The sequence below is a fragment of the Choloepus didactylus genome, chromosome 5 (assembly GCF_015220235.1).
Source record: "Choloepus didactylus isolate mChoDid1 chromosome 5, mChoDid1.pri, whole genome shotgun sequence".
NCBI classification, from domain to species: domain Eukaryota; kingdom Metazoa; phylum Chordata; class Mammalia; order Pilosa; family Megalonychidae; genus Choloepus; species Choloepus didactylus.
In genome coordinates this window covers 131775761-131791440 of record NC_051311.1, presented here as the reverse complement: position 1 = coordinate 131791440, position 15680 = coordinate 131775761, and the positions used below count along the sequence as shown (strand labels likewise).

The following is a 15680-nucleotide window of genomic DNA, read 5'->3' as shown; positions in this document are numbered from 1 at the left end:
GTAACACATCAACAATCAGATACCTTCACTGGAGGATGGCCCGTGGTGTCTGGAAAACTTCCGTTAGCTGGGAAGGCACATGGCTGGCGTGTGCTCCAGAGTTCTGGTTTCAAAATGGCTTTCTCCCAGGACGTTCCTCTCTAGGCTTTGGCTTCTCTCCAAAATGTCACTCTCAGTTGCTCTTGGGGCATCTATCCTCTCTTAGCTTCTATGGAGCAAAAGTCTCCTTTCAAAAGCCATCTCCAAAATGTCTCTGTAAATTGCAGTTCCTCTCTCAGCTCATGTGCATTCTTCAAAGTGTCCCTCTTGGCGGTAGCAAGCTCACTCCTTCTGTCTGATCCTATATAGTGCTCCAGTAAACTCATCAAGGCCCATGCTGAATGGGCAGGGCCACACCTCCATGGAAACTATCCAATCAGAGTCATCACCCACAGCTGGGTGGGGCACATTTCCATGGAAACAACCTAATCCAAATGTTCCAACTTAATCCCCACTAATATGTCTGTCCTCACAAGATTGCATCAAAGAACATGGCTTTTTCTAGGGGACATATATGTACAAACCAGTACAGGGCAGAAAAAATAATGGAGGAAATAATCACTGAAAATTTCCCGTCTCTTATGAAAAACATAAAGTTACGGACCCCAGAAGTGCAGCATACCCTGAACAGAATAGATCTGAATAGACCTATGCCAAGACACTTAATTATCAGATTATCAAATGTCAATGACAAGAAGAGAATTCTGAAAGCAGCAAGAGAAAAGCAATCCATCACATACAAGGGGAGCTTGATAAGACTACATGTGAATTTCTCAGTAGAAACCATGGAGGTGAGAAGGCAGCAATATGATATATTTAAGATACTGAAAGAGAAAAACTGCCAACCAAGAATTCTGTATCTGGCAAATCTGTTCTTCAGAAATGAGGGAAAGTTTAAAATATTCTCAGACAAACAGACACTGAGAGAGTTTGTGAACAAGATACCTGCTCTACAGGAAATACTAAAGGGAGTACTAAGACAGAGGTTTGGAGCACAATTTTGGGTGATGGTAGCACAATAATATGAGTACACTGAACAGAGATGACTGTGAGTACAGCTGAAAGAGGAAGGTTAGGGGCACACAGGACAGCAGAAGGAAAAATAGAAGATAAAGACTGGGACAGTATAACTTAGTAAAACCTAGAGTGGTCAATGATTGTGATTAACATACAAATATGTGTTTACATGAAGGAGGGATGTAAGGGAGGAGTATGGGTTTCTTGGCATTGGTGTTGTTATCTGACTTTTTAATTGTATTTTATTTTTTCTTTTATTGCTTTTTAGTTGTCATTTTTTTCATTCTTTTTCTTTTTTCTTTTTACTTTTTTGCCTCTTCCTCTTTCTTTGTAGAAGAAATGGAAATGTCCTTTTCATAATGGTGGTGAATGCTTAACTATGATTATACAGGGAACCATTGATTGTTTACTTAGGATGGAATGTATGGTGTGTGAATAAAACTGTCTAAAAATAAACAGAGTGATACAAGTGCTAAAGAAAATGAGGAGAGAGGGATGTACCTAATCACTGTTGGTGGGGAAATAGAGTGGTGCAGCGCATCTGGAGGGCAGTGTGGTGGTTCCACAGGAAGCTAAGCGTGGGATTGCCATACAGTCCTGCAACTCGGTTATTAGATATATACTTGGAAGAACTGAAAAGTGGGACACAAATAGACATTTTCACAGTGAGGTTTATGGTGTCAGTATTCATGATTTGCAGTGGATAGAGGTAGCCTAAGGGTACATCAACTGATTAATGGAATGGTGAACTGTGGTGTATATATACAGTGGAATATTGAGCTGCTACAAGCAGGAGTGAAGTTGTGAGGTGAATGAACATTGAAGACAGTATGTTGAGTGAAATAAACCAGAAATGGAAAGAAAACTTTATAATGCCTCACTAATATGGACTATATAAAATGTGCAAACTCTGAGAATTGAGTCTGAGAGCATAGGTTATTAGGGGAAGTCTTATTGTAAAATTTCCTAGATTGTAAGCTCTTACAGCAGTTACATCTATTTCTGAGTTGTAATGGCTATTTCTAAATTCTGAGATGCTGAGCTCTTTGTGTATAACCTGGTTGGTCCCTGGAACTTTGGGTATCTGTGTGACATCTGAGACTCAGAGCCCGAGTCCGGCTGCTATGAATGTCAGCATTACCCCCATCCAGCAAATGTTAAAAAGTCTGAAAAAAGAGATCAGACTTCAACTAGAGATATGAATGAAAAGGACCTAGTTAGGACTAAGGTATATCAGACCAAAGGATAAAGGATGATATCAATGGTGTTTTTAAAACTTCAACTTCTGTGTGAGACCAAAGGAGGACTAGGTGTGTTCTTATTAGGTGCAAAATCTCTATTTTTTGTAGCACGCTGTATAATTTAACTTGTATGGTCAGTTTATTCAAACGACATAATTACATGGAATGTTGAATAGGGAGTGAAATCTGGTTGGTTTGTACAGGTTAATGTGACACCACAATACATCCCAGAGTAATCTGGGCAGAGAATAAAAATGTATTTGCAAAGCACCCTTAAGGGACTGGGGGAAAATGTAGAAATATTAAATTTCCCCTCCTGGGGAATTAATGATATTCTCACAAGCACTGGAGGATACCAATTTAGAAAGCCGAGCCCTCGATCTTGGGGCTTGCCCTTAGTAAGATTGTTACTAAAAAGGAGAGGCTAAGCCTACTTGAAATTGTGCCTAAGAATCACCACCAGAGAACCTCTTTTCTTGCTCAGATTGGCATCTGTCTCTAAGCCAACTCTGCAGGTAAACTCACTGCCCTCCCTTCTACATGGGACATGACTCCCGGGGATGTAAATCTCCCTGGCAACGTGGGACATTATCCCAGGGATGAGCCTGGACCTGGCATCATGGAATCGAGAAAACCTTCCTGACCAAAAAGGGGAAAAGAAATTGAATCAAAAAGAAATTGAAAAGAAATTTAATTCAGTTTTATTGAGATATATTCACATACCATAAAATCAGTGGTATTATGTCTCTCAGTGACTGAGAGATCTCAAATAGAGTCGAGAGGTCATTCTGGTGGTTATTCTTATGCATTATATAAATTATATAAATATCCCTTTTTAGTTTTTAGTGTATTGGAATAGCTAAAAGTAAATACTTGAAACTGTTGAACTGCAACCCAGTAGCCTTGATTCTGGAAGACAGTTGTATAACTATGTAGCTTACATGGTATCACTGTGCAATTGTGAAACCCTTGTGGCTCACACTCCCTCTATCCAGGGTATGGACGGATGAATAGAAAAATGAGGATAAATAGTAAATGAATAATAGGGAGGGATGGGGGTTATGGGGTGTTTTGGGTGTTCTTTTTTACTTTAACTTTCATTCTTTTTTGTGTGTGATAATGAAAATGTTCAAAAATTGATTGTGGTGATGGATGCACAACTATATAATGGGACTGTGAACACCATGGATGATTTTATGGTATGTGAATGTATCGCAATAAAATTGAATTTAAAAAATAAGATTTACTGATATAGCCTTTAAGAAATTTTTGAATTGTTTATTCTATTTAAAGTTAGTTTTTATGAACAAGCTTTTGTTAGCTAAGTCTTTTGCCAGTATCAGTCTGTCCTCCCAAAATGGCCTTTGCTGTCTTTCTATCCAGTTTTCTTTGTTTTTTCAATGGCCTCTTCTTCCAGGCAGCCTGCTCAGGTCTTCTCTGTAAAGTTCTTATATGTAGATGCTCCCTGGAGCTCAGAGTTTGCATTTGACACTTTCTGTTGCCTTTGGAATTTTGGCTCTGATACAAACAGCTGTGTGAGCATTCAAACCTTGAGGCTAAGGGCACTATTAAAGTGCCAGAGAAAAAATAAGACAAAAAGCTATAAGCTGGCTCTAATTCTTGATGAATTCCAGAGCCAGTTTGTGAATAGCCATTTTGACTATTGGAGATAAAAAGCCAAAACACTTCAAAATGTTTCTTATTCTAGTTTCTGTTGAGTCACCAGCAAAGAGGAGAAAATTTGGGCTATATCGTACCAGTCCTGTAATTATTCTCTATGTAGATATTCATAAGGGCAAATATACCCTAAGTTGAGATGTGTTTTGAGTTATATCTTTTTTTATATTGCATAAAGTACACACACACACACACATACACACGCACTATGGTAACATAAAACATGAAATTTGCTATTTTAACCATTTTTAAGTGTACAAATCAGTGGCAGTAATTACATTACCAGAACTTTTTCATCACCCAAAACAGAAACTCTGTACTCATTAAACAATAACTGTCCATTCTCTCCTCCCTTCAGCCCCTGGTACCACTAATATACTTGCTGTCTTTATGAATTTGCTTATTTGAGATATTTCATACAAAGTAGAATCATCATATTTGTCTATTTGTGCCTGGTTTATTTAATGCATGTTTTTGGTTCTTCCATATTGTCACTTGTATCAGAGCTTCATTCCTTCTTATGGCTAGCATTCAATTGTGTGTACACCACATTTTGTTTATCCATTCGTCTGTTGATGGACACTTAATTTTTTCCACCTTTTGGCTATTATGATTAATGTAGCTATGAACATTGGTCTACAAGTATCCAAATAAGTCCCTGTTTTCACTTCTTTTGGGTATTTACTTAGTAGTGGAATTAACAGGTCATATGGTTGTTCTGTGTTTAACTCTTTGGGGAACCACCAAACTGTTTTCCACAGTGACTTCACCATTTTACATTCCCACCAGCAATGTACTAGGGTTCCTATCTCTCTGCCTCATCTATACTTATTTTCTGTTTTTTAAAAAAATGGCCATCTTAGTGGGTGTAAGGTAGTATCTCATTGTGGTTTTGATTTGCATTTCCCTGATGACTAATGATGTTGAGCATCTTTTCATGTGCTTATTGACCATATGTATATCTTCTTCAGAGAAATGTCTTTTCAAGTCCTTTGCCCATTTTTAAATTGGGTTTTTCTCTTTTTGTTGTTGAGTTGTAGGAGTTCTTTATGTATTATGGATATTAATCCCATATCTGATACATGATTTGCAACTATTTTCTCCCATTCTTTAGGTTGTCTTTGCACTTTCTTGATAATGTCCTTTGATGTACACTAGTTTTAATTTTACCTATTTTTGTTGCTGTTGTTGCTTGTGCTTTTGGTGGCATATCTAAGAATCATTGCCAACTCCCAGGTCATGAAATTTTCCCCTCTGTCTTCTTCTAAGAGTTTTATGATATTGGCTCTTATATTTAGGTTGTCAATCCATTTTGAGTTAATTTTTACATACAGTGTTAGGTAGGGGTCCAAATTCATTCTCTTGCAAATGGAGATCCAGTTTTCCCAGCACCATTTTTTGAGGAGACAATTCCTTCCCCATTGAATGCCCTTGGCATCCTTGTCAAGACTCAAACGGCCAAAGACGTGTGAAATTATTTCTGAACTCTCATTCTATACGATTGGTCTATATTTCTGTCTTTGTGCCAGTACAATAAACTATATTTTAAATCAAAAATTAAGCTTCTTAAAAATCTTCTTTGCAACTTTCTTTATACTTGAGTAAATGCTGTCTCTCAATGGCAGAGGTGGTAACTGAATCTTATCATTTGATTAAATTATAGCATAATTTTATTCATAAAATACAGTGAAGGCCATGTTCCTTTACAAGTGAATTAAATTAGAGAAGAAAATGAAAAGTAAAGATTGAACATCAGTTTAAATGATTATGAAATTGAAAAATTGAGTCTTCAGGGACACAAAGATTTCTTGTTGAATAGAATAGTGGTTCTCAACCCTGGCTGCAACCTAGAATCACTTAGGGATCTTTAAAACAAAACAACAACAATGACAATTATGATCCCTGACTCCTCCCCCAGAGATTCTCATTTTGTTGGAGCCCGAATATCAGTATTTTTAAAGTTATCCAAGTGATTCTAATATGCAATCAGGTTTGAGAACTGCTGGAATAGATAAGCAATCCAAGCTATTTAAGGAAAGCACATTTCTTAGTACACAAAAAGTAGCAACTGAAAGCTATTTGATAGAGGAAATGTGAAAAAATATGAGAGGGAGAAATTTTAGCATAAAATTAGTAAAGGTTTACAATCCCTTATTCACGGTTCTGAAATTTAAAAACTCTGAAAGCCGAAGTTTTTCATAACTTACTTGGCAGCAAAATCTAACCTAAACTGAAATTATTTAGCAAAACTAAGGCTATTTATGGTCTTCCTTTATCCCATTTGGTGTGGATAATCATACATTTAATTGCAGTATAGATGTGTCTGTGTGCAAGTTGCTGCTCTAGACCTCCCTGAAGGTATAACAGAAATGGAACCGTTCTGAAATGGGCAATGTTTTGAATTCTGAAATAGACCTAACCTGAGGTGTTTTGGAAAAAGGAGTTATGGAGTTATAGTACAGAAGGGTTGTGATAGGAATAGCCAAGAAAATAATGTACTTCAGGGGTCAATTTTTCATTATTTTTCCTGTCAGATTAAGGGCACTGCATTTCTTGTAATTATCTAGGCAGAGGTTTAACATCCATATTAGATAAAAAAAAAACAATGGCCAATATCAGCATGTCATTCTTGGCTTTACATGTGTGCATTTTGTGAGCCTAATCTGAGAAGACGGTCCATTTCAGGCAGAGCCTGGTGAGAGGAACTAAGGTTCACCAACAATGCAAGTAGAAAAATAATCATCTTATAAGAAACGCTGAGGCAAAATGTAGCCACTTAAAACAACACATCTTTATTATCTCACACAGTTTCTAGAGGTCAGGAATTTGGGAGCATCCTTAGCTGGGTGGATCTCATCAGGATCTCTCAGGAGGCTGCAGAAAAAATGTTGGCCAGGATTGCTGTCATCAGAAGGCTTGACTGGGGCTGTGGATCCTCTTCCAGATGCCTCCCTCACCTGGCTGCTGGTTGGGGCCTCAGTTCCTTGCCTCGTGGACCTCTCCATAGCCCTGCCTAAATATGTAGCATGGCAGCTAGCTTTCCCTGTGTGCGATCCGCAAGAGAGAAAGAAGAAACTGCTGTGTCTTTTATGACCTAGTCTTAGAAATCATATACCGTCACGTCTGCCTCATCCTGTCGGTCACACCGCTGACCCTGAGACAGCGAGGAGAGCACACAAGGTGTAAGTCTCAAGAAGCTGAAATTGTCAGGGGCCACCCTGGAGGCTGGTACCAGAGCCTTTTAAAAAATTATTTTCTTTAAAAGAGCACAGTATTGGGACTGGGTGTATTTTTTCCTATACTGATAATTTAAGAAAATTTCAGAAAGTAAGCTATATATGATATGGACCAGAGTGGGAGGCAGGATAATGGCCTCTCCAAGGATATCACATCCTAACCCCTGGAACCTATGAACATGTTACCTAACATGGCAAAAGGGACTTTGAAGATGTGATTAAATTAATTTGCATGTTGAGTTGGGGAGATTATCCTGGATTTTCTGGGTGGGTCTAATGTAATTACAGGAGTCCTTATAAGAAAAGAGGAGGACTCAGAGAAGGAGATGTGATGACAGAAGGGGCCACAGGCCAAGGAAAGCAGGCGGCCTCTAGAAACTGGAAAAGGAACGGAAAGGGATTTTCCCCAAGAGCCTCCAGAAAGAATGCAGTCCTGCCCACCTCTTGATTTTAGTTCCTTGAAACCCATTTCATACGTCTGACCTTCAAAACTGTGAAAGAATAAGTTTGTGTTGTTTTAAGCCACTACTTTTGCTATTTTTCAGTGAGAAACTAATACAACCAGGGATTTGATACAACTTCCAATTCTTCTCCATAAAAGAATTGGTTAAAATACAAATGGGAGATTAAGGAATAATCTATTTTGTTTTCATTTGAATTTATCCAATTCATTTTTAAAGGATTTGTTGAGCCTCTTGTATTTCTTGTAGAATGCCAACAGTTCTCACTACTATTTAAAGATAATTCTAGTCTCTGTTTATGCAGTAGCCCAAAAGTTCTAATTTTCAATATAAACCTAATAATCATGTTGCAAAGGAGATTTTGAGTCCTTCTAAAATGTTCTGAAGATTCCTGCTGGGAGTATCTCAGTAATGGGGAATGCCTTCCCAGTACCTGAGGGAGAGCTGCCTGATTTTCGTGCCCTCCCTCAGGTAGCTGTTTGCCTCCCATAGGTCCTTTCTATGTTCTGTTATGGGCTGCTTCTGTATCCAGCTCCTGTGGGGTATGAGTTGATTGCCCTGGATACTGTGATGAAAAGATAGACAGGTCCCTATCTTCATCAAGTTTCCATCTGGCCAGAAGATGGATTAGTCACATAATTTAAAATGATTAATTACATGATTACTTGTAGGTTTTTAAAAAATACATATATATATGCTATAGGAGCATATAATGGGCCCTTTTTTTTTTTTTGCTGTTATTGTTATTGTTGTTGTTGTTCTTGTTGTTTTTGAGAGGGTTGGGTGGGCAAGGGGAGAATAACATCTCCTTATTCTTTTTGTAGAAAATCCATTCATCCTGGGGCAGAAATGTGAAAACTATTCTACACCAACCCCACATAAAACACACTAATAGCCTCCCTGATTGCAAAAGCTCAGAGGATGTAGCATTTAATAATCTCATGATTTTTCCATTAGGAAAGCTTAGGATCCTTCTAAATCAAGCTGTGATGTTCTCCTTGCCTTTCCCACTGCCCACTTACCTTCTTCCTGGCTCCACACTAAATGCTCCATCGGTTTCTTGCTCATCCCATTTTCCCCTCTATTTCCCTGCCAAATCTTTGAAAAGATTTGTCTGAGCTATTTATATTTTGAGCCTTATTTTTAATTAGATAAGGAAAAACTGAGGATCCCAGAAAGAAAATGTCAGACATGAAAAACTGAAGGGGGAGGGTTCAGAAGACTGTTTGGTGCTTTGTGAGCAAGTTAAACGATACACCTCATGCATCGTTTTCCATGTTTTGTTTCTTGGTGTCTCTGAGACCATGGTGGGATTTTCCTGGGAGTTCACAAAGTTGGGAAGCCATTGACAGGAGGTCACAGTGGATATTTATAATCTGCATTTCACCTCAACCCCCAAATATTTATGACACTGGGAAGGAGGAAAGTCCTGAAAACGTATGGTAATAATTTGATAACCCTTACGATTTAAAATACATAAAATATGTAATAATTAATATTTTTATTTTACTGCTGTTTTGATTTATTTGGGTACACATAGAAGTATTTATAAAGGTTTTCCAAGGACAATTTATCACTTCTATCTCCCCATAAATTCTTCAACTATAAATTTCCTTACCTTGAGCCTTTTCAGAGCCCATGCTCCCAAGGTTGGGGAGGGACTGATTGTCTTCTCATTAGTCTGTAATTTTCCTGCTACAGTCTTAAGGTGTCAACGAGCAGCTAAATCAGGAGTATACACTCTTGAATGGCATTCACACTGGCCAGTCAGGGCACAGCAGTAAAAACCACACCTGGGAAACTGCCTTCGTCAGAGCTGGTGCTGCCCTGCCCTGGCCACTAAGGAAGCAGTCCTGAGGGGACGCCCTGTGCTATTCAAATGTAATTTGAATAGCAAACCTGCAATATAACACTGGCTTCTCATGTTTTCTCATTGAAGTGTCACTACTGTGATACATTTAGCTGCATGACCCTTCCAAATCCCCATCACCACTGCTTCTAGACACCTAAACACACACACTGCTAAAGTTAAAAAAAATCACATCCTGAAGGGGAAATAGCTTGGTCATTGTGATTTTTTTTTTTTTTTTTGCTAACAAATATAGATTTCCCAAAGATTATCTTCATATTATTATTTTTTCATGTTATCTTTGAAAGTTACTATGATTATCTTTTTTTGTCTCATTTTAGGGCTTTCTTTGAGAATGATTTTAAGGAAGGACTTAAACATTCATAGTGTTGACAGAGACCAAGAATCTGGACAAATAAATGGGATTTCAGGGATTTGGCATTTTAAAGGTCATCTTGTCTATCCCCATTTCACCTGCCCTGTGAGTCCGTGACACTTGCTTTTTTTTTTTTTTTAAATTAAATTCTATTTTATTGAGAGATATTCACATACCATACAATCATCCATGGTGTACAAGCAACTGTTCACCGTACCATCATGTACTTCTGCATTCATCACCCCAATCTGTTTTTGAACATTTTCCCTACACCAGAAAGAATCAGAATAAGAATAAAAAATAAAAGTAAAAAAGAACAACCAAATCATCCCCCCATCGTACCCTATTTTTCATTTATTTTTTTATTCCTGGTTTTTTTTATTGTTTTAATTCATTTTTATTGAGATATATTCACATACCACTCAGTCATACCAAGCATACATTCAGTTGTTCACAGTACCATTACATAGTTGTACATTTGTCACCAAAATTAATTTTTGAACATTTTCATTACCACACACACAAAAATAATAAGAATAAAAATTAAAGTGAAAAAGAACCATTAAAGTAAAAAAGAACACTGGTTTTTTTTTTTTTTGTTTTTTTTTTTTGTTTGTTTTTTTGCCCCCATTTTTCTACTCATCCATCCATAAACTATACAAAGGGGAGTATGGTCCATATGGCTTTCCCAATCACATTGTCACCCCTCATAAGCTACATTTTTATACAATCGTCTTCAAGATTCTTGGGTTCTGGGTTGTAGTTTGATAGTTTCAGGTATTTACTGCTAGCTATTCCAATTCATTAGAACCTAAAAAGGGTTGTCTATATTGTGTGTAAGAGTGCCCACCAGAGTGACCTCTCGGCTCCTTTTGGAATCTCTCTGCCGCTGAAGCTTATTTCATTTCCTTTCACATCCCCCTTTGGTCAAGAAGATGTTCTCTGTCCCACGATGCCAGGTCTACATTCCTCCCCGGGAGTCATATTCCATTTTGCCAGGGAGATTTACTCCCCTGGGTGTCAGATCCCACATGGGGGGGCTAGGCAATGATTTCACCTTTCAAGTTGGCTTAGCTAGAGAGAGAGGGCCACATCTGAGCAACAAAGAGGCATTCGGGAGGAGGCTCTTAGGCACAATTATAGGGAGGCCTAGCCTCTCCTTTGCAGCAGCAGTCTTGCCAAAGACAAGTCCTGTGGTAGAGGGCTCAGCCCATCAAACCACCAGTCCCCTATGTCTGTAAGCACATCAGCAACCGAGGTGGGGAAGCCAAACACCCCTGCCTTCTCCAACAGCTCCTCAGGGGTCTCTGCATATTTTTTTCATTTTTTTTTTTAATTAACTATATTAAAAAAAACATATAGCCAAACAACATTTCAAACAAACCATAACATAACAAGGGAAGAAGAAAAAGGCAACTAACCTAAAATAACTACTTTACTTCCAACATGTTCCTACTCTACCCCAAGAAAATAACCTAATATAGCAACATTTCTGTGAACTTGTTCCTACCATACCTATCAGAAATTAACAAACCATATTCATTGCTGAGCATTCCCAGAACGTTAAATTTGCCCATGATAGCTTATCTGTTCTTATTGGGTTATCATTCCCCCTCCATTAATTGCTCTCTATCACTAGTTCCCCTACATTCTACTTTATAAACCATTTATTTTACATTTTTCAATGTTCACATTAGTGGTAGCATATAATATTTCTCTTTTTGTGCCTGGCTTATTTCACTCAGCATTGTGTCTTCAAGGTTCATTCATGTTGTCATGTGTTTCACGACATCATTCCTTCTTACTGCCACGTAGTATTCCATCGTGTGTCTATACCACATTTTATTTATCTACTCATTTGTTGAAGGACATTTGGGTTGTTTCCATCTCTTGGCAATTGTGAATAATGCTGCTATGAACATTGGCCTGCAGATATCTGTTCGTGTCACTGCTTTCCGATCTTCCAGGTATATACTGAGAAGTGCAATTGCTGGATTGAAGGGTAACTCTATATCTAGTTTTCTAAGGAACTGCCAGACTGAATTCCAGAGTGGCTGAACCATTATACAGTCCCATCAACAGTGAAGAAGAGTTCCAATTTCTCCACATCCTCTCCAGCATTTGTAGTTTCCTGTTTGTTTAATGGCAGCCATTCTAATTGGTATGAGATGATATCTCATTGTGGTCTTAATTTGCATCTCTTTAATAGCTAGTGAAGCTGAACATTTTTTCATGTGTTTCTTGGCCATTTGTATTTCCTCTTCAGAGAACTGTCTTTTCATATCTTTTGCCCATTTTGTAATTGGGCTGTCTGTACTATTGTCATTGAGTTGTAGGGTTTCTTTATATATGCAAGATATCAGTCTTTTGTCAGATACATGGTTTCCAAAAATTTTTTCCCATTGAGTTGGCTGCCTCTTCACCTTTCTGACAAATTCCTTTGAGGCACAGAAACTTCTAAGCTTGAAGAGTTCCCATTTATCTATTTTTTTCTTTGTTGCTTGTGCTTTGGGTGTAAAGTCTAGGAAGTGGCTGCCTAATACAAGGTCTTGAAGATGTTTCCCTATATTATCTTCTAGGAGTTTTATGGTACTGTCTTTATATTGAGAACTTTGATCCACTTTGAGTTAATTGTTATGTAGGGTGTGATGTAGGGGTCCTCTTTCATTCATTTGGCTATGAATATCCAACTCTCCCAGCCCCATTTGTTGAAAATACTGTTATGTCCCAGTTCAGTGGCTTTGGGGGCCTTATCAAAGATCAGTCGGCCATAGATCTGGGGGTCTATCTCCGAATTCTCAGTTCAATTCCATTAATCAATATGTCTATCTTCGTGCCACTACCATGCTGTTTTGACTACTGTGGCTTTATAATAAGTTTCAAAGTCAGGGAGTATAAGTCCTTCCACTTCCATAACACTTACTTTTATGTGACATAGTAACTGGAATGGTTGCTGTAAACCTGTCAGGCCTCAAGGGAACATTCACTGTATTTAAGCAGAGGTGCAGTTAAACCGTATCATTTATTTAAATTTCTTAGAATTTCTGTTTAAACTAGAATCTTTGAGGAGTGAATAAAATTTAATACCTTTGGCATATCATGTATATTTTATAATTTAATCCTTATATACATTATATATGAATGTTACATAGTTATGGTTTTCAGGTACTTCTTATCATCATGGCATAAATACCAATGTTTTACAATATGTATTCTGGCGTTCAACTGTGTAATTTGTTTCTAAAGTAAGTTAGTACAGTTCATCCAGATTTTTGGTCTATGCAGAGCTTCTTCCATGTCATCAAAAACAACAAACAAATGAAGGCAGCAAACTTAGATTTAATGCAACAGCTCTTAATTTTGGTTGCATGCTTTAAAATACAGTATTGCTTTTGATAGCTACAGTTTTCTTCTTCTAATTCATTTTTTTTTCCCTAATATTTTATTAGGTGCAGAGAGAGCTGGCAGCTGTTATTGCTTTGAAAGCAAGGAAGTCTGGTGAGTAGTCTTTTACGGGGCTGGAGAAAGATTTTCATTCTTTGGGAATATTTCCTATATTATCCTGTAGTGGGCAATCTGCTGAGTCTATCTCAGGAAGCGTAGGTGTAGAATGCAGAGAAGTTTCACCATTTGTTTTTAAAATCTTTTTTTCTAGCCATCATAATAGCAGAGTATGCTATATAGTTCTTTAAAATTTCACTGCTTTGCTCTAATTTATTTTAGTTTTCAAGGGAAAATGAAATTAAAAATACTTGTTTGCAGTTTATTGCAACCATGAAGCATGAAGTCTAAGTACACAATAAAAAGAAAGCAAACTACATTGCATTGTAAGGTATCATAACAGCAGACAGCAATGAATACTAAAAGGGGGTGTTTTTTAAGGTTATATTTTTCATCTCAAAGCAGTTTCTTTTAAAAATAATTTGTTCTTTTTAATTGTCTAATGATATTTAAAAGCAAACATTTTTCATAGGTCTGATTGCATGGATCTGATTCTAGAGCTTGCATGAAATAATTTGTGGAAGTGATAGGTGGAAGGAAAGGGAGCTTTCAGATACATTTTGAAGGAGAAAAAGCCATGCTCTGCTGAAATTCAATATGAAATGGGAACCCACTGAGATAGAAAAATGCTTGCTTCCAGAAGGAATGTCAGGAAAAGGCATCCTTTATAAACTGTTCCTCATTGTTCAAGAGGAGGAGGTGAGTGCTGAATGGAATGAAAAACAGGAGAGAGGTATTTCTTTCATAATGTTCAACAAGCATATGATTTTTCAGGTAGAAAGACCGTGACAAAGTCAAATGAAGACAAAATTTGAAGAAATAAATGGAATGGCAATATCTTAAGAAGACAAGCCATGCATTTTATATCTTTCCTTTTCCAGTTAGAAACTGTAACAACTTGCTGTTGTCTCAGTTACTTTTGAAACCAAACACACAGGAGTGTGAATTAGCTAATTATATTTATATTACTTCCTTTGTTGATTTGGCTGATTTAGAGGATGAAGAGAGGGGGTGCTGTAATGGCAGTGAGAAGAATATAAGAATGCACATATCGCACCAAGAGGGCAGTGTGACGGGGGCTCTCTATGAAGAGCGTCGGGTTGCTGGCCTTAGCAGAGGTAGTGGATAAGATGGAGAAAGGGCATCGACATAAAAGGAGGCAGGAGGAACGACTTAGAAATAAAAAGTCTAGAACTGATTGATCTTCGTTCTTGTTATCATAAGAAGATGGAAATTACACTCTGTGTTATTTGGGATGACGTGCCTTGGAGGATAGGGTTTGGTTTTTGAAGTTTCAGACTTAGATAGGGAAATGAGCAAAAACAAATCGCGTGTCAGTGCTGGAGAAAAACAGAGCAGTTCGACTCGGATAGGGAGGCTGCAGAAAGGGGGTTGCTAACTTACACAGAGTGGGGTGAGCAAAGGCTTCAGTCAGTCAGGGAGGGAGTCCCCTGGATATCCAGAGGAGCATTTACGCAGAGGGGAACAAGGAGGCGAGAGGGGCTGGAACGGAGTGAACAAGACAGAGAGACCTACGGTTGGATGCTGTTCTAGTTTGCTAATGCTGCCGGAATGCAAAACACCAGAGATGGATTGGCTTTTATAAAAGGGGTTTGTTTGGTTACACAGTTACAGTCTTAAGGCCATAAAGTGTCCAAGATAACACATCAGCAATCGGGTACCTTCACTGCAGGATGGCCAATGGTGTCCGGAAAACTTCTGTTAGCTGGGAAGACACGTGGCTGGCATCTGCTCCAAAGTTCTGGTTTCAAAAGGACTTTCTCCCAGGACGTTCCTCTCTAGGCTGCAGTTCCTCAAAAATGTCACTCTTAGTTGCATTTGGGGTATTTGTCCTCTCTTAGCTTCTCTGGAGCAAGAGTCTGCTTTCAAAGGCCGTCTTCAAACTGTCTCTCATCTGCATCTCCTGTGCTTTCTTCAAAGTGTCCCTCTTGGCTGTAGCTCCTCTTCAAACCGTCACTCTCAGCTGCACTGAGTTCCTTCTGTTTGTCAGCTCATTTATATGGCTCCACTGATCAAGGCCCACCCTGAATGGGTGGGGCCACGCCTCCGTGGAAATATCTCATCAGAGTTATCACCTACAGTTGGGTGGGGCACATTTCCATGCAAACAACCTAATCCAAACGTTCCAACTTAATCCCCACTAATATGTCTGCCCCACAAGATTGCATCAAAGAATATGGCTTTTTCTGGGGGACATAATACGTTCAAACCAGCACAGATGCTAAGCTAAGTTTGAACTTTTGGGAGGTGAAAGGAAATGAA

At 38.2% G+C, this 15680-nt stretch overlaps 1 protein-coding gene across 5 annotated transcripts in view; it reads left to right on the top strand.

Moving 5' to 3' along the window:
* Window positions 1–15680, top strand: part of RAPGEF5 (Rap guanine nucleotide exchange factor 5) — a 271773-nt gene that overhangs the window by 109158 nt on the left and 146935 nt on the right. For all 5 annotated transcript variants that reach the window (XM_037836879.1, XM_037836878.1, XM_037836876.1 and 2 more), the window contains exon 7: window positions 13346–13394. In XM_037836879.1, coding sequence (XP_037692807.1) covers window positions 13346–13394 — 49 coding nt within the window. The remainder of the gene's footprint in view (window positions 1–13345; window positions 13395–15680) is intronic.